Below are 20,457 nucleotides of genomic sequence, written 5' to 3'. Positions count from 1 at the left end.
GATGGAGTCTCACTCTGTTGCCAGGCTGGAGTGCAGTGGCGTGATCTCAGCTCACTGCAACTTCTGCCTCTGGGGTTCAAGCAATTCTCCTGCCTCAGCCTCCCAAGTAGCTGGGACTACCGGCGCGTGCACCACCACCCCTGGTTAATTTTTGTATTTTTAGTAGAGACGGGGTTTCACCATGTTGGCCAGGCTGGTGTCAAACTCCTGACCTCAGGTGATGCCCCCGCCTTGGTCTCCCAAAGTTCTGGGATTACAGGCATAAGCCACTATGTCCAGACAATATCTGATGATTTCATAAGGAGAAACCCCTTTTGTTTGGTTCTCATTTCTCTCTTTGCCTGCTGCCATCCATGTAAGATGGACTTGCTCCTCCTTGCCTTCTGCCATAATTGTGAGGCTTCCCCAGCCACATAGAACTGTCCAATTAAACCTCTTTCTTTTGTAAATCACCCAGTCTTGGGTATGTCTTTATCAGCAGCATGAAAACGGACTAATACAATGAGTATCTGATGTTTAGCTCCCACTTACAAGTAAGAATATTTGGTATTTCATTTTCTCTTCCTGTATTAATCTGCCTAGGATAATGGCCTCCACCTGTATCCATGTTGCTGCAAAGGATATTATTTCATTCATTTTTATGGCTGCATAGTATTCCATGGTGTATGCCCCATTTTCTTTATCCAGTCCACCATTGATGAGCACCCAGGCTGATTTCATGTTTTTGCTATTGTGAATAGTACTGATGAACATGTGAGAACATGTATCTTTTTGGTGGAATAATTTGTTTTCTGTTGGATATATACCCAGTAATGGGATTGCTGGGTCGAATGGTAGTTCTGTTTTAAGTTCTTCGAGAAATCTCCAAACTGCTTTTCATGGTGGCTGAACTAATTTACACTCCCATTAACAGTGTAGAAATGTTACCTTTTCTCCTCAGCCTCACCAACATCTGCTGATTTTTTCACTTTTTTTTTCTTTTTCTTTTTTTTTTTTTTTGAGACGGAGTCTCACTCTGTCACCCAGGCTGGAGAGCAATGGCTCCATGTTAGCTCACTGCAACCTCCGCCTCCCGGGATTAAGCAATTCTCCTGCCTCAGCCTCCCAAGTAGCTGGGATTACAGGCGCCCGCCACCATGCCTGGGTAATTTTTGTATTTTTAGTAGAGACAGGGTTTCACCATGTTGGCCAGGCTGGTCTCGAACTCCCAACCTCAGGTGATTCACCCGCCTCAGCCTCCCAAAGCCCTAGGATTATAGGCGTGAGCCACTGCGCCCGGCCAAGAAGCCAAATTTTAATGGGTACACAAGTTTATAGGAATTGGAGAGTGGGGAGTGTGAGTTGACTATTGGTCAGGGACTGTCAACGGAAGGGAAGGAACCAATGATGGGAGTGAGAGCCCAGAACTCGGTGTTCGAAGCGGGAAATTTATGGGAGGGGCATACCTATGAGCAGACAATGCATTCAGACAAGGAAGATTTGCACATTGGACAGAAGAGACACCTTTTTCCTCTGCAATAAGAACCAAGGAGGTAAGTAAGGGGTCTGATATGAGTTGGTGCATGTGTGCAGGGTGAGTGAGACAATCCATATATCTGAGAAAAGACAGTGAAATCTTTAAAGGTAAAAATAATAAAACCAGCTGTGGCACCTATTGGATAAGGAATTACTAACTGATGATTTAGAAATTCCTTTATGTGCGTTAGGAGCTCATTTGTTATCCCCATTTTACAGATGCGCAGCCCCAGGTTCAGCAACTTGCTCTAAATGAGACTGTAGAGGCTAATTCCAGCTCCCGGCAGCTCTCACCTTAAGCTGCCTGGCTGAGGTCAGCAGTAAAGTAACCTGGCAGCGTCCGGGGGCCTGCAGCCGAGGACAGGGCTGGAACTACACTTCCCAGTGTGCCAGGCGGGGCGGGGCGCGGCGGGGAGGGCGCAGGCTCCTTCCCAGAAGCAAAAGCGGAAACAAAAGAGTCGCCGGCGTCCCCGCCCGCACACTCGCGCACACTCGCGCTCGGGCGCACACGGAGCAGGGACCGGCGCCCGGAGCTAACCAGGGAGCGGCGAACCGGGGACCCACCGCGCGGAGCCAGCCTAGCTGCCAGCGAGTCCAACCCGCGACGACCCACGCCCCCGAGCCCCGCAGCCGACCCCTGCCGGCCGGTGTCCCCACCGCCATCCCTGACCCATGGCGCTGAAGCGGATTCAGAAAGTGAGTGCCGGGGCCGGGCCTGGGGCTGCGGGGCAGCGGCCCCCTGCCCACGCTGACTCGGCCAGTTGTCCCGAGAGACATGCGGGGAGAGCAAGGGATGGAAGGGTGGGCCGGGGTGCGGGCAGGGAGCTGAAGGCTCGGGCCGGGCCAGCGGGCACCGGACAGGTGAGGTGGGAGCAGGGTCAGGTCCCAGGCGGTCGGAGGAGCTTGAAGGCTGGGTGCCCGCGCGCGTTCGCGCCGGAGCTGCTCCCGGAGCCCCAGGGTAGAGAGCCTCCTGCGCGTCCAGACCGCCCCGAAATCTGTGCTTCCCGGTCACGGCCGGGTTTTGCCCTCCATGGGGCTAGTTTTGACCCTTGTCGTGCTGTGTTTTCTCCAGGCTGTTTCTTAAGCCTGTCCTCTTTTATGTTCTTGCTTACCCGGCCTCCCCGGGAGGGCACGGAAGGTGGGGTGGGCCTGCAGCCTTTCTCCGCGGAGCTGTCGGGTTGGTTCTTTCTCTCCTCTGCGGTTGGCTCTTGCTCAGTTGCCCGAATGGGCTGGAAAGCCCATTTGCGGCCAAGAAGCCAGGAGAAGGCTCCTGCCCCTTCTATTTTGGTGCCTCTGCTGCTGCCACTTCAGGTCACATAGCTGTAGCGAAAACATAGTTGCTGATACACAGCAAGATGACCTCCTGGCTGTGATTCATGGTGAGTCAAGCCAAACAGGTTTCTTTCCCCCTCATGATAAACTTAGATGTAAAGTTCGAGACACAACATAAACTGTCGCAAATAAATTGTTTTGATGCTTTGACACATGGGTATAGAATGAGGAAGAAATGTATATCTTCATCCAACAACTGTTTACCCATCTCAACCCTGTGTATGGAATTGTCTTTTTTTCACAGTATTTATTGCCACCATTTCAGATGCGAACATCCTTCAGAATTCAGATTCGGGCATTTCTTTCTGTTCATTTTTATTTCTTGTTGGTCTGTGTACTGACCCAAGTTTTAGGTTTTACAGTTACAGTTCACACTGGGAACATTGAGAATGTGTTTGTTAAATAGGGAGTGCTTTTCACTAAGTTAAGCAACAATGGACAGTGTATTTTGTAGTTGTTTCAGAAGAAATTGATGCCCACATTTTTATCCACTTTTTTGACCAGGAGTCCATTATAGCAATAGTATATGTTAGAGCAGTGATAGTGACGTACGCATTGCATTCTGACTCGCCACTGGTGACATCTTTAGGTACAGAGGACAGCAACTTTTAGAGCCTGCCAGTTTTTTATTTTCAAATTCTAATTCTGTGGATCACCTGTTATTTTTTGTGCCATTTATAGGTCATCTCATTGTAAAACATACAGTTAACAATCAGCATCAGCATTTATTAAGTAATAATGTTTTCTTGTTTGAAGGTAGCGCAATTACACATTGTTTTATATAAATACCCTAATTTTGAAGCCTCAGTCAGCTTCTTTACCATACCTTGCATACTTATTAATGACGAAGTAATATTGGTTCACAATTGGATCAGAAAATGCACATCTTCCAAGGAAGTTTTCAAATTCTATTTCCTTCTTTCCTAGTTGTGAGAATTTTTCACATGATTTTGCACATACAAGAGCTTTTTAAATTTCATTGTGTTTTTTTAGGAGATGGGGATCTCACTATATTGTCCATGCTGGTCTTGAACTCCTGGCCTCCAGAAAGTCTGGGATTACAGGCACAAGTCACCATACCCAACTAACAATAGCTTGTAAATGCTGTATAATTTGTCCACAGTAAGTGGATATTCAAAGAAATATGAACATTATTTGTAAATACCACCCTTGGCAGTTCTCATCAATCACCATGCTGAACTAGTGTATTTGATTTATATTTATAATATGGTGTGTGTCCAAATCTTTTCTTTTTAGTATTTATTGGTTATTAGTTTATAGAGTTGTTGAGTTAAAAAAAATTACTTACATAGAATTGATATCAAATGTGACAAATTGATATTTTGGAGAAGAAATTGGGGATGATACACCATCACATCTCTGTGTGTTCATTTTTGGCTTCCCTTTCTGATATCAGGCGAATTGACTTACACAAATCTTCTTTCCATTAATCACACATTCAGACCAATCCCTCAAACCTTAGGGGTGATTATTTTGATTGATTCCCTACTTTTCCTCCTCCTTTACCTACCTCCTTGATTAGAAGCCAATTCTAGGTTAGATATGCCGCCTGCCATATGAACAGTTACACCATCTTCTTTGATGTCATCAGTATAGAAATTCTAATTTGAATCTTTCATGTTCCAACAAATGAAGATGTATACTAACTTTTGGCCTTTCTTCTTAAGCTCACTGAAGTATTACTATAATTTTCCTGTACCTAAAGTGGCAGGCCGTAGAGCTGTGTGGAACCTCAGATAAGTCTGCCGTAGTGTAGTAGAGGGTACAAGCAGGGGAACAGCTTCTAAGGCAGTGTCTTAGAATCACCTGTGGGACGTTTTCAGACTGTCATCACTTCTATAAATGGAGAGATGTTGAATCCCTCAGATGGGTTGGGGTGGAAAGAAGACTCTGAGGACCACTGATGTTCTCGCCTGTCCTTATTCAAGGAAGGATCCAGAGGCCTGGAGTGGAGGAGTGCTTTGTCCAAAGATAATCTCTTTTTTTTTTTTTGAGACGGAGTCTTGCTCTGTTTTCCAGGCTGGAGTGCAGTGGCATGATCTTGGCTCACTGCAACCTCTGCCTCCTGGGTTCAAGCAATTCTCCTGCCTCAGCCTCCTGAGTAGCTGGGACTACAGGCGCATGCTGCCGTGCCCCGCTAATTTTTTGTATTTTAGTAGAGATGGGGTTTCACCGTGTTGCCCAGGCTGGTCTCGAACTCCTGAGCTCAGGCAGTCCACCTGCCTCAGCCTCCCAAGGTGCTAGGATTATAGGTGTGAGCCACCACACCCGGCCAATAATCTCTTAATTGGCTTGGCATATTTGAGAGTGTTAAAAAGTTCATGATTTCACATTTCTTCACTATGAAAAAGAATAAAGATGATTGGATTAAAATTATATGTAAAGACAGAGCATGGAGATATCAATGCTTAAAATATATTTTTATACTAGAATATACTAACTCTACTAGAATATACTAAATGATTTAATGCTCTGATTTAGTGTGCCAGTTTTGCATTCCAGCTTATAAATTTACACACCCATGCCCTATTTTTAAATAACAGTGAAAGATGTTATCGCAGTCACCTAAATCGTTAAAAGAAAAAAGTTTGAACAAAGTCTAAGGAAAGATACCTAAAACATGTCTGAAAAAAGGAGGACAGTTTTTCAGCTAGGTATCTATTTTCTAGAAGTAATTTCTAAGTTGTTTCTTCTATCAATACTATTTTCATTCCTTGAAACACTTTTTTTGGGGAGGATTATTTTTTAAATTACAGGTGTTAATATCCCAATACCAAATGTTTTGAAAACTAAAGGGTGAAAAAAAGGAAGTCTTAAAACAGTCATTATCATCATCATAGATTTTATCTGATAAAGGATTTGAGGTAATGAACATCATACTAGCATTATGTGATGTGATGTGATAAGTTTATTTCCATTTTTGTCTTTTGAAAAGTGAGGCAATAGAGTTTCGTTTTACAAATATAGCAACTCAGAGAACTATTCCTTAGTGTGTAGTTCTGGCCCCCAAATGGAACATTAGTTGTTTTTGTTTTTTAATAATCAATGTAATCTGAAACATATAGAGAGAGACATAGATTAAAATCAAATTTGATAAATGTTTTGAGCTGCTGAATTTTTTTGATTTGTAGAATTTTATGTTAAACTGTTTATGTCAGTCTAGAAAACTTTAGGATACTTAACCCAGCCCTCTATGGATGGAGCATCAAATGGAAGAAGGTCTGAGTTTTTTTTGTTTTTAGACAGGGTCTCACTTTGTCACCCAGGCTGGAATGCAGTGGCACAATCTCGGTTTTCTTGTAACCTCTGCCTCTGAGACTCAAGTGACCCTCCCACCTCAGCCTCCTGAGTAGCTGGGACTACAGGCCTGCACCACCACGCCTGGCTAATTTTTGTATTTTCAGTAGAGATGGGTTTTCACCATGTTGGCCAGGCTAGTCTCGAACTCCTGACCTCAGGTGATCCACCCGCCTCAGCCTCCCAAAGTGCTGGGATTACAGGCGTGAACCACCTCAGGCAGCCAAAGGTCTGGTTTTTATTCCTGGCTGTGTGGCTTACTAGCTTCATACAATGAGGCGAGTACATATTTTCCATACATTTCCATACAATGGATATGTATGGATATCCATACATATGAGGCTGCTGATCTCAAAAACCAGGGTGTATGTAATCGTTACTCTGCCTTCTAAGTACTTGACATATATTAATTGACTTAATTCTTAGTATACTCAAGAGGTGGAAACAGTGTTACTTCCATTTTACGGATGAAGACACTAAGGCAGGGAAATATTGAGTAGTTTACTCATGATCGCGTTATCTAGTAAGTGAGAATGCTACGATTCCAAAACAAACAGTTGGCTTCAATTCCACATTCTTTTTTTTTTTTTTTTTTTTTTTAGTCTTAGAATCTTTTATTTAATACCTTCTCATGCCCCGTTAACACAAAAATAGTTGCAGTTACATATCGCTACTGAAAGCTACCAAACTACCTATCTGAAGAGAGAGTCAAGAATCCTTCTCTTCCACTTCTTCCTTAGGAGAGAATGATAGTTTTTGGATATTGAAGAGAGCATTCACTGAGATTACTGAACTCACCAGATATTCTATAAAGCTTTCTGTCTAATGTAGCCAGTAGCCACATGGAAACAAATTGGGTATGAAAATTTAGTTTTCAACCTTGAGCTTTATGAAATCTAAATATAGATCAAATATTGCTGATGAAAATTTAGTATCCAAATTGAGATGTGCTGAAGTGTAAAATATGTACTGGAATTTGAAGACCTAGTATACAAATCTAAATAATTGTTACTAATGAGATATTTATAAACATATTTTTATATTGATTAAATTTTGAAATGATGACATTTTGGATAAGCCACCTAGTCAGGCTAAGACTCATTTTCTTTCTCTCTAAAATGAAGGAGTAAATGATAGAGTAGATGGTGAACCCCCTTGTAGGACCTACTTGCCTTATTCTGTCTTTACATTCAGGTTCTAGAAAGCAGACCATGGGCAGAGCATTTTCCTCCTTGTTCAGGCAGAGCAAATTTGTGGGCTTTTAAAGATGGTAACATTGTTTCTTAAATCACTTTCCGTAATTTAATATCAGTAATCTGTTTATAGAAGAGAACAGCCACATTCCCTGACAAAGTTTTGTATGACTTTACTTTTTATTTTGCTTTTAAGCTTGGCTGCAATATTATTACTGAACCTGTGACACTTCACTTAAAATGTCAAATCCTTTAGTGGGGAGGGTGTTATTTCCTTGTCTTAATCTTTTTATATGCCAATGATTGTGCCCCCTAGGCTAGCAAATAAAATCTGTCAATAAACTGACTGAACAATGCTATCCAATAGAAATACAATGTGAGCTACATTTTAATTTTAAATTTCCTAGTAGCCACATTTTTAAAACGGGAAGTAGAAGCAAGCAAAATTAAATTTAATGTGTCTTATGTAATTCCATATTCTTAACCACTTCAGTACATAGCTTCTCTTATCCACATGAACTCGTATCTATTGTATTTAAACTGGAAGACATAGAGTCAAATGGGTTTATGGGATATAAGTGCTTTGCAAACTGGAATGTTCTATACAAATGTAAAGTGGTGTTATAATTAAGGCCTTGGCATATTTGATCATTGTCACTGACACATTGCTCAAATGTGTTGATTGTGCTTCGTAAATCTCTGCTCCAAAGTAACACATGCTGAGATTGTTTAACATTGTAAATCAGTAATATAACTTTGATCATCTTTGTTTCATCACTTTGAATTTCTCTCCTCCAAAAGGATTTTGAAACATTGGTTGTAGTTCATAAATGCTCTGTCAAAAGTATCATTGCATTATGAAGTTTTTATTTGAGATAACTGTTTTTGAATTGACAGAGTCATTTAGTTCCTGTAGTGGTTTTGAGTAGTAAACTGTTCATATTACAAGATTAAATCCAAGACTCCAGTTCTTTCTAGAAAGAATGATATAACTTAAAGAAGCACGGTATTTATGCATTTTGGGATAAATGGTTTTCCTTGAGATGAGAGCGAGATAGTGTTCTTTCTCTAATAAGCCATGATGTAAATTTTTTTTTAAATCTTTGTAATTAAGCTCAGTCTTTTGTCCTTGATACTGTATTTTTCTTTCTTCATCGCAATAGAGGTGTAAAAAAATGAGGTAACCTATGACAGTTAAAAGTTCTGAGATTTCTTCTCTGTGGAAATAAATAGCCTAGAACTAAATAAAGCTGTTTATGCCTATTTTAAGAAGCCAGGCACATATGAAAATCAAACCTAGCAGGATGTGGGATTGCCTCCAGGAAAGCAAAATAGCGTCCTTACTCACTTTAGTTCCCTGAAATACGCATAGAAAACATATGGGCCCTTTATTTTCATTTAATGAGTGCTACTAATAGAAATGATAAACCTAATATTTAGCCATAAAACTGAGTTAATGGTCATCTACTAATGTAACAGTCCCTGCCTTTTTAATAGTGAATAAACTGATTACATTGAATTAACAACAGGAATTGAGATACTTACCCTCTCTCCTGTCCTGTGAAATGCTGGAATAAATGATACTAGAATATATAATATGACCATATTTGCAGAGTTTGGGAATTGGAGGGGTGGGTCCTCAGGCCACCTTAGCACATGTGTCTGAAGGCAGGACAGGTTTTATTTCTGGCCCATCTTGGTCTTGATGGTCTCTAAGAAGCTAAGGTTTTTCTGTGCTTAATTTGGTTCTGAGATGAATCTGTGAAGGTTCAGTTTCACACATTAGACAATAACAGGCTGTTGTGTTCCAGGATTGTCCTTAGTATGGGGAGGAAGCTGCTATCTAGAAGCATACAGTCAAGTGCTGTCCATTCTACCATCATGCTCTGCATCCTCTTGTCTTGCCTCTTTCTGGATGTATTTCCCACTGTCCTCTATTCATATGGTCCCATTTGTATGGCTCATCTCCTTTAGTGACACCACAGTTCTTATTTCGATTCCTGATTTTTTTTTCAGACTTAAGAAACCTCTCCAGTGGGGGTGAGCTGAGGAGTTGGTTCCTTCACCTTAAGCTTCCTCAGATAATAATCTGATTGTTCTCATTCTAGGTGGCCACCCTCCTTATGCGAGCAGACTTTGGGAGTAGTATGGTTGGATTGTCTAGAGAAAACCAAGTGGACCTAACGAATGGTCTGGGCTCATTTTTCCTCTCTTCAACCAGAAAATCTCTGGCTTGTGTTTTTGCTTCTCCCAAATTTTGCTGTATTTTGTTTTCACTTAAATTTAAAGATTTTTCTAATTTTCCTTTTTATCTCTTCTTTGACCCTTGGATTATTTAGAAATATATTATTTATTTGCCATATGTTTGGAGATTTTACAGATAGCTTTCTGTTATTGATATCTAATTCCATTATGGTCAGAGAACAAATTCCATTATTATTTGACTCCTTTTAAATTGTGGGGACTTGTTTTTTTTTGAGATGAAGTTTGCTCTTGTCGCCCAGACTGGAGTACAGTGGCGCCATCTCGTCTCACTGCAACCTCCGCTTCCTGGGTTCAAGCAATTCTCCTGCCTCAGTCTCCCAAGTAGCTGGGATTACAGGCGCCCACCACCACGCCCAGCTAATTTTTTGTATTTTTAGTAGAGACAAGGTTTCACCATGTTGGTCAGGCTGGTCTTGAACTTCTGACCTCAGGTGATCCCCTGCCTTAGCCTCCCAAGTGGGGACTTGTTTTATGACCCAGCCTTTCAGGTGCTCAACAGCACTTTTGAATGAATGATGGTTAATAGTTTGTAGACTTCATTTTGGTATTTTCTGGTTGGTATCTATTGACTGCAGGTTATTTCTAAGAAATGGATGCCAAACTAAGGTGTACACCTTCCCAGTATCTTTTTTTTTCTCTTTTATGAGTTTCTAAACAGTTTAGTGAATAATAAACATCCACATTTTAAAATGGAATAGAAAATATTAGTGTTTTGCATATAGTAAGGGTGTTGTTTCATGAAACTTTTGTTTAGTTACGTATGTGTGTCTGTGTGTGTGTGTGTACTAGGTTGTAATGTAAAATCTTTTTCATATTATAAATTGCTGTAAGGAAAGCTGGAAAATCACTGTTCCATAACATAAGATCCTTAGGTAAAATTAATGTTAAAAATACATGCCATACAACCATACATATACATGTATACATATATAGGGAGAGCAAATGAATACATATACACATACACAGAGACACACAAATATATTGATACGCATATACACATAATGTAAACTGTTCTAGCCTTGGAAACATTTCCATTTGATACAGACTGTATGCATTGTTTTCTTCTACAAGTAGCAACATTTTAGTGACTGATGTACAACCATAATATTCAAGAATAATACTGGATGATACTAACAGAGAGTAGAGAATTTATTATGTAACACTTAAGTGCCCACTATATGCCAGTTATTAGGTATAGAACTGTAAGAAGCAATATTTAATAAATATTTGGTAGGTATTGGTAGGCATGTTCATGTTTTACACACGTTTTAATAAATAGGCAGCTAGGTTTTCTCTCTTTTTTCTTCCATCTTTTTTTGGTTACTGTAAATTAAATAGTAAGTTTTGATAATGGAGCACTCAAAATGTTCCATTTGCATATTTTATGTGAAAATTCTATTTTTTTTAAGTTGTGTATAATTTCCTCTCAAGTTTTTCTTGCCTCTCAGAGTGTCTTTAAACACAACGCTCCTGAAAGCTTATGAAATAGTATTCATTTCTAACCTTTTATATGATATAAGCTCCTGAGAAAAGATAAGAATGCCTTCTCATTCCTTCACTCATCACACTTTTGTTTCTCTGGAGCATAGCTAAAAATGTGCAAATGGCCTTAATACAGTACTGGAGCATTGTTTGCTTCAGTGTTGGTTGAAAATAATGTGCTCTAGCTGTTACAGTGTTGAGGTGAGTATTGAATTGGGGTGGGAAGAGTGCTGGAGTAGAAGTCAGATGGTCTGACCCTTTGTCCTAGTTTGGCTTTGTGACCTTGGCCAGGAGACTCAGTCTTTATACTCCTCACTTGGAAATTTAATGGATTGAACTTGATACTTTCTATCAACTCTTCTGAATCATAATTTTAGGCAAACCTAAATAATGTATTTGCTGTTTGTTTTTTTTGCAGCAAACAACAGTGATCACAAAAACAAACACTGAGCTTTGGCACTGTGCTCTGGAGCTGTATTAGACTTGACTTAAAATTCCATTTACTTTGAAATATCAGATTTGAAATAAATGTTGACATCCCTTAATGTATAAGGTCAATCTTATTCTCTAACTAAAGAGCAATTATTTATGATGCAAATAAAATATATTTCTATTATTGCACTGGTAACATAACGTGCTTCTCTAATTCCATTTAGCTTTTCTCTATTTGACGGTTAGCTTTTGTACTTAAAAGATTGTTTTATCCACATATTTAGACAACTGCCATACACAGCTGCACAGCTGCCTTATAGGTAATAGTTTTGTTTTTTTTGTTGTTGTTGTTTTTTGTTTTTTTTTTTTGATGACAAAGTCTGGCTCTGTCACCCAGGCTGGACTGCAGTGGCATGATCTCAGCTCACTGCAACCTCCACCTCCTGCGTTTAGGGGATTCTCATGCCTCAGCCCCCGAGTAGCTGGGTCTACAGGTGTGCACTACCATGCCTGGCTAATTTTTGTATTTTTAGTAGAGACACGGTTTTGCCATGTTGTCCAGGCTGGTCTCGAACTCCTGACCTCAAGTGATCCACCCGCCTTGGCCTCCCAAAGTGCTGGGATTACAGGTGAGAGCCATGGTGCCCAGCCTATGTAATAGATTTTTAAGATTCGGTGCTGGGCACGTGGCTCACACCTGTAATCCCAGCACTTTGGGAGACCTAGGCAGAAGAAACACTTGAGCCTAGGAGTTTGAGACCATCCTGGGCAACATAGTGAGATCCCATTTATTAAAAAAAAAAAAATTAAAAAATAGCTCAGCATGGTGGCATGTGCCTGTAGTCTCAGCTACTTGGGAGGCTGAGGTGGGAGGATCACTTGAGCCCAGGAATTCAAGATTACAGTGAGCTGTGATTGTGCCACTGCACTTCAGCTTGTATGACAGCAAGACCCTGTCTCAAAAGATTCAAGTTAATGCATTTATCGAACACCTTCTGATACAAGGCATATACTAAATGCAGTAAGGAGATGCTAGTTATATAGAAAAACAGGTATCACCATTATCTAATAAATTTAAAATTAATAAGTGTAAGAAAAGGCCTGTAACAACTGGATGGATTTAGGAAAGTACCAAACAGAAAATACAATATATTTAAACAGGAAGGGAGTCAAAGATGGGAGAGGCCAAATTTATTTGGGAAAATCAGGAAAAACTGTGGAGAAGGTGGAATTTGATATAGGTTGGGAAGACTGGATAGCATTTCGAAAGACTTAGGGGAGCCAGGCTTGTAGAGGAAGCTACGGAAATGAAGACACTAGAATACGCTTGGCTTATTTGGGAAGGAGCAGATAATCCTGCTTTTGGGAATCGTTCAGAAACAGTAGACCATAAAGCTTCATATTGTAGACAACCTTGAAGGCCTGTGCTGAGAAATATGTACTTAATGCAGAAGATTGGGGAAGCCATTGAAGGTTTTTAAGTAATAGGAACTAATACTTTTTTTTTTTTCTTAGACAGAGTCTCACTCTGTCACCCAGGCTGGAGTGCAGTGGTACAATCTTTGCTCACTGCAACCTCCGCCTCCCAGGTTCAAGCAATTTTCCTGCCTCAGCCTCCCAAGTAGCTGGGACTACAGGTGTGCACCACCATTCCCGGCTAATTTTTGTATTTTTTAGTAGAGACTGGGTTTCACCATGTTGGCCAGGCTGGTCTCGAACCCCTGACCTCAAATGATCTGCCTGCCTCAGACTCCCGAAGTGCTGGGATTACAGGCGTGAGCCACCACACCCGGCCGGAATGAACACTCTTAATCATAGGCATTCTTGCCCTCATCAAACTCAAGATTGTTTACTGTTTGTCATTATAATTTTGATTAATGTCATGAAAAGGGACGCGCGGAGTATTCTAGGAATATAGCAGGGACCCATTGAAGGTTTCAGGGAAAACCTGAAGGCAATGATGTTTAAGATGAGACAAGAAAGTAAAAGTAAAGTAGATAAAATGAATGACTGAGGGAGAGAGTGTGTTTTGGGGAGGGGAGGTGACTAAGTATCTTCTGCCGAAAAGGAAGCCATGTTTGCAACTAAAGGCAAGATTAAAAGTCATGGCTGGTACAGAGAGCACTGGAGAAAAGTGTTGCAGATATGACGCTAGAAAGAAGTCACATCTTGGAAGGTCTGGTAAGTCATTTTAAGGACTTATAAGTCTTACTTGAAGGTGAATGGAAAACATCAAAGAGGTTTGACATGGCTCTTCAAGAAGATGATTTCGGCAGCAGTGTATAGGTAGAAAAATAGGAGGACAGTATGTAAGTTAAGATATTGCACTTAAGTGAGATCCAAAGAGGGTCTAAGCTACAGTGTTAGCAGAGGACATTGAAAAGAGGGATACATTACAAAAATTACAGGGTGTTTGTACCACCTGACCCTTTTGATTTGGTGTGATCCATCTATGCCTACACCTTCTTGGCCTTTCAAGTCAAGTATCACAGGCTCCCTGGTCTAGGCAATCTCTTCAGATTCCTCCTTCTGTTATCCAGTCTGGTCCCAGATATTAATATTGTCTGCCTGGGTGGAACCTTTGGGTTCTTCTCCTAAACTACCTCTCCTCTGGCTCATATCAGACTCTTCTACATGTTGGACCTCAGCTGTCCTATTTGATGGGCCTTCTGGGACCCTTTCAGAGGGAGGGATCTAGACAGAAGGAGAATGTGAACAATTTGGTACTTTTCAAATTGTGAAGGAGTGGGATGTGAAGAGAAGAATTAGATGGTAACTCCAAGGTTTAGAGTTTGAATTACTAGAACGAATAAATGCATTTTTACTGTAAGACTTCATAAAACAGATTCAAATACAGCTTTTACTTGGCTACTTTGGATTTGTCTAAAATAGATTTTTATTTATGTAATTCCTCTGATGGAAATATTATATGTAGAGAGTGTGATCAAGAGTCCGCCATCTAAACAGGAAGCCGTGTTTGAAAGTAGAGGCAAGATAGCATTTTGGGAAATTGAGTCATTATGCCTGGTGCAGAGAAAACTGGGGGAAAGTGGTTGAGATGTGAGACACTGAGTAAATAATGTCTGTAATTCTGACCTCAAGCTTTTATTCTAAATTACACTCTTTTTTTTTTTTGCCCCGAGACGGAGTTTTGCTCTTTTTGCCCAGGCTGGAGTGCAATGGCACAATCTCGGCTTGCTGCAACCTCTGCCTCCTGGGTTCAAGTGATTCTCCTGCCTCAGCCTCTCAAGTAGCTGGGATAACAGACATGCGCCACCAAGCCTGGCTAATTTTTTATATTTTTAGTAGAGACGAGGTTTCACCATGTTGGCCAGGCTGGTCTCGAACTCCTGACCTCAGGTGATCTCCCCACCTTGGCCTCCCAAAGTGCTGGGATTATAGGCATGAACCACTGTTCCCGGCCCTAAATTACACTCTTCATAGTTCACGTTCAATATATATGACTGATGTGGCAAAGTCACATATTATTTCTTTCTTCATCTTCCTTTTTTGTGGCAGTTGGCTGCATTATTATTTTTTAAATAAACAGCTTTTGCCAGAGAGACTTAATCCAAGGAAACAGCAAAGCAGATAGGACCAGTTTGTTGACGTGAGTTTGGTTCCTATAACTTAATTAATTGGATGTTGTCAGCATTTTGAAGTCTTCCAGGAAGAATCTACATGGTTTAAAATCCAGTTGTACTTTAATTCACAGGCTTAAAGAGGTTCTGTATTTGGAGACATTTCTGATGATCGTTTGACATCTTTCTATTGAAATAGCTCTAGTCAACTGGATAAGGAGATCAGGGCCTGAACTGTAAGCCCATGAAATGTTTATTTACAGACAAACCAAATACAGCTCATATATCCTTTTAGAGGCAACTGAAAGATGCAATCCAGTAAGGATCACTGTCTTGTTTTAGGAATTTTGAGGTAAAGATTGTTGTGTCATGCTAATTAATTGCCAGTTGAGCCAGGAGTTTGAAATAATGCTTTCATACGCTTTGGACTCAATAATTTAAATTTTGGGCTGTAAGTCAGCCCCTTGCATGGACTGTTTAATGTCCTTTACACACACCCAGTGGGGTATGTATTATATCTATTATGGAGATTTAGATCTTCTGACTGTTGAAGCTAGAAAACAACAAAGCATTTTCAGTCTGGTCAGCGTAATTTTTTAGGGAATATTTACTGCATTGTGTCATATTAAGTTTTATGGTAAATAAGGCAGTTCTCACTTGTTTGCTTTTATTCTCCTCTCTTCAGATTGGCCTGTTACCCTTCTGGGAGCCAGGAGATTAATGCAGGCCCCTTCTCTTACATTCCCTTCTTTGTTTCCTTTTATTTGTTTACTTTGTTTGAATTAGGCTGCCTCATCTACTTTTAGATTTTAAGTCCCCTAGAGGCAGGGATTGTGTCTAGGTTGGTTTTATGGAGAACACTCAGCATATTGTGGGGGTGTTATAAACATGCCATCTGTGGCAATTTAAAATTCAGTTTTAGACCTTTCAGTACTTTTCTTTGTGTCTAGTTGTTTATAGAAATCTGAACTAGAATAGAGGTGCTTAGCAATGTAAGGCTATATAAATCCATTAAATATACATTTTTGTGGCTTTATTATAAGTGCTTTTATAGTTCTAGTCATGATATAAAGACACTATCCTTTAATTTACTGATCATTAATATCTTATATTTTTATTTTAAAATTTAGATACTCCTAGCTAGTTTTTTTATTTGAATATTAATCACATTAGAATAGAAAATTGCTTCATTGGCACAGACTACTTTTTTCTGGAAGATACTTTCACCAGTTTGATGATATCTATCGCTTGATCTGTTTAGGTATAGGGTTGACTTGTTCTAAGCTTATTTTTGTCTCAAAGGGGAAGAAGGAAATAGAATCAACAATGCATTTCAATTTTAGATTAAAAGTCACTGGAAATGAAACCGAAATACACAAAATATATGTATACTCACACAGTGTGCTTCTATAATGAATTCTTTTCATATACAGATTTATTACTAGTCTTATTATTTGATAGCCATCTTTTCCATTATATGAATTCTATGGATCCTTGCCCGTCTTTTTTATGTTATCATTATGTTATTCGTTGTGGCAAAATACATTTTAAAAGTTACAATGTAAACTTTTTGTTTCAGTTATACAGACATAAAGTATACAGCTTGACCAATTTTTACAAAGTGAACAAACCTGTGAAACCAGCACCCAGCTCAAGAAATAGTATTACAAGGACCCTAGAAACCCTTTCTTCTCCCTTCTTAGCTTTACCTCTGTCGTCAAGGTAAATTACTATTCTAATCTCTATCACCGTACATTACTGTAGCCTGTTTTTGAACGTTATTTAAGGGGAATCATACAGTATGTATCTTTTGTCTCTGGCTGCTTTTGCTCACCATATTTGTAAGATTCATCTGTATTGTTGCCTGGAGCTGTAGTTCATTCATTCTTACTGCATGAATATGCTTCGAGTTGTTCGTTCTACTGTTGGTGGACTTTGGGTTGCTTCTGTTTCGTTCTACTGTTGGTGGACATTGAGTTGCTTCTGGTTTGGGGCTATTACAAATAATGGCACTTTGGCATGCATATTCACTTTTCTGTTGGGTATATACTTAGCAGTAGAAATGCTAGGTCAGAGAGTATTTCTGTGTTTGCCATTAGTGGTTACTATCAGTTTTCCTCTTCCACCAGGAGTTACAGAGTTCCAGTTGCTTGAAATCTTTGCCAACACTTGTACTCTCTTCTATTTCATTTAAATCATTGTGTTGGATATGTAGTGGCATAGCATTTTGGTTTAAATTTGCATATCCTTGATGACTAATGAAACTGAGCCCCTTCTGATATATATATGTATTGGCTATTTGGGTAGCTTCTTTTGCAAAGTACCTGTTTAAGCTGCTTTTTAAAAAGTTGATCTGTAGGAATATCTTTTACGTATTCTGAATGAGTCTTTTGTCAGATATATGTAATATTGCAAATATTTTCTCCCACTTTGTGGCTTGTCTCTTCACACTTTTAATGTTCCTTTTGGTGAACAGATGTTCCTAATTTTAATCAAGTCCAAATTTTTCATTTTTTCTTTTATTGTTAGTGTTCTTTGTGTCCTGTTAAATCTCTGCCTTTATGGGGTTTTAAAAAGCTTTATTATTTTAGCTTTCACACTTAAACCTATAGCCTATTTAGGATTGATTTTTGTATAGTCATGCATTGTGTAATGACAGGGATAATTTCTGAGAAATGCATCGTTAGGCAATTTTGTCATTGTGCAAACATCATCGAGTGTACTTACACAAACCTAGATGGTACAGCCTACTATACATCTAGGCTATATAGTGTAGTCTGTTGCTCCTAGGCTAGAAACCTATACAGCATGTTACCGTGCTGATACTGTAGGCAGTTGTAACACAGTGGGAAATATTTGTGCATTTAAATATAGCTACTCATTAAAAAGGTACAGTAAAAATATAGTATAAAAGAGAAAAAATGGTATGCCTGTATAGGGCACTTACCATGAATGGAGTTTGCAGGACTGGAAGTTGTTCTGGGTAAGTCAGCGAGTAAGTGGTGAGTGAATGTGAAGGCCTTGGGCATTACTGTACACTGCCGTAGACTTTATAAACACTGTACTACACTTAGTATATACACATTTATATGAAAAATATTTTTCTTTCTTCAATAATAAATTAAACTTAGCTTACTGTAACTCTTTGTTTATAAACTTTATTTTTTAACTTTTTGACTCTTTTGTAATAGGACTTAGCTTAAAACACAAAACACATAATATGGCTATATAAACATATTTCCTTTTTAATATCCTTGTTCTATAAGCTTCTATTTTAATTTTTTTCACTTTTTTTCAATTTTTAAGCTTTTTTGTTAAAAACTAAGACATAAACGCACACATTAGCCTAGGCTTACACAGGGTCAGGATACTCAGTATCACTGTCTTCCACCTCTACACTTCCACATTTTGTCCCACTGGAAGGTCTTCAGGGACAGCATGGAGTTGTCATCTCCTCTGATAACAGTCCCTTCTTCTGGGATATCTACTGAAGAACCTGCCTGAGTCTGTTTTACAGTTCTTTTTTTATTTTATAAGTAGAAAGAGTACATGCTGACATAATGATTAAAAGTACAATGTAGTAAATACATGAACCAGTAACATAGTTGTGGATTATCACTATCAATTATTATGCACCGTACACAGTTGTATGTGCTATACTTTTATAGGACTGGTAACACAGTAGATTTGTTTACACCAGCATCAGTAAAGCATATGAGTAAGACATTGCAGTGTGATGTTAGGATGGCTACAAGGTCATTAGGTGATGGGAATTTTTCATCTCCATTATAATTTTATGTGACCACTATATATGCAATCAGTTGATTGAGACATTATGTGGCACATAACTGTATATTATTTGAGGTAGGGGGATCAAGGTTGTTTTTCCCTCATATGGATACCTAATTGACCCAGCACCATCTGTTGAAAAAAACTTTCCCTCTACTAGGAATGTCGTTGTTTTCACTTTTTAATTTTTGAGTTCTGGGTTTCACATTTCTTTTTTTTTCTTTCCATTTTCAACACATTGTCACAGTAGCTAAAGGTGAAATAAGTACTCTTGGTCCCATTCAGATGCCAAACACCATCACTTTTGCTTCCACATCAAAAGTACTATTTGTTTGCCTGAGACAGTGATGATATGCTAAGTTAGGTTTAAAGGATATGTTCATTTCCTATGTGCAACTTTCTGTATTAAGGCTTTGCAGAGCTCCCAGGGAGCAACACTCACTTTGGGGCCTGTGTGAATGGTGTCCTTTATTGTCAGTGGCACACGGTCTGTGTGGCAAGATGGCAGCAGCCCTGAGTCCTACTTGTAATAACTGGCAAATTAAAAAAAAAATCATGGGTGTGGCGATATGCGCCTGGAATCCCAACCACTTGGGGAGGGTAGGGCGGGAGGATTGACTTGAGCGCAGGAGTTTGAGTCCAGCCTGGGCAGCATAAGGAGACCCCCATCTCTTAAACCGAAAAAAAAATTACTATTTCTATGCCCCCAGCAATCTACCATTTCACAAATAGGGGTACTAAAGTGTACCCCAAGTTTAAAGAGATGGATAGGAAGTAACCTCTGAGGCAATCCTTGTGACTTTTCAGAATTTACCAGATCTTATCACCTTACTTTTTAATATTTCATATATCAGTTTCTATTTTTGATTTAGAAGGTAGTTTACATCAGTTATTTTTACTAGTTCCTTACTAGATCACTCTTCTGTCCTAGGATAAACTTTCTTTCCAGGGTTCCCTGCAGTATTCTAAACTTTAGTGACACATTCAGAAGGGGACCCTTGAGGCTTATAGCTACTCTTGTATTTCCTTGGAGGTACAACTTCTATAGCTACTTTTAAGCTTCTAAGAACCTAGAGGACCTCTTGGCTATACCTTTTAAGCTACATCTTGTAAAAATATTTTTTCCACAAATGAGTAAGTTCTCCTTTAATTTCATGCCCCAGTTTAATCATCAACAATGTGCCTGACCAGTGATTCATGAGGATTTTTATTAGCATCATAATCTGATACTATTGCATTAAATCTTTAATGCCTTGGAGGGGTATAGTTGGGATGAAAGTATAAACTCTGAATAATGCCTGTTAGAAAGGATGTAGAAGTACTTAATACATTTCTATATTTAGCCCATCTGGTTAAGTTAACCATGGAATAAACAAACAAACAAAATCTCTGTCCATGCCACAGACTGCAGCCCTGTCTGTGGGCAGCTCTGTCACTAAGGATTGCCAGTGGTTAGAAGACGACTTACTTTGAGATGAGGTCAGCTCAGCACAAACGCCTAACTCCCCTTGGAAAGCAACCCAAAGCTGTGTCCTGAAAGTAGGTCAATA

At 39.4% G+C, this 20,457-nt stretch overlaps 1 protein-coding gene across 1 annotated transcript in view; it reads left to right on the top strand.

The window, feature by feature from the left end:
* The first annotated feature begins 1,925 nt into the window (after positions 1-1,925).
* Positions 1,926-20,457, top strand: part of UBE2D1 (ubiquitin conjugating enzyme E2 D1) — a 35,736-nt gene continuing 17,204 nt past the window's right edge. Inside the window, exon 1 of the mRNA XM_054503679.2 lies at positions 1,926-2,211. Coding sequence (XP_054359654.1) covers positions 2,188-2,211 — 24 coding nt within the window. The 5' untranslated portion in view covers positions 1,926-2,187. The remainder of the gene's footprint in view (positions 2,212-20,457) is intronic.

Source organism: Pongo pygmaeus, chromosome 8 (assembly GCF_028885625.2).
Source record: "Pongo pygmaeus isolate AG05252 chromosome 8, NHGRI_mPonPyg2-v2.0_pri, whole genome shotgun sequence".
NCBI lineage: Eukaryota > Metazoa > Chordata > Mammalia > Primates > Hominidae > Pongo > Pongo pygmaeus.
This window is presented reverse-complemented; position numbering and strand designations above follow the sequence as displayed.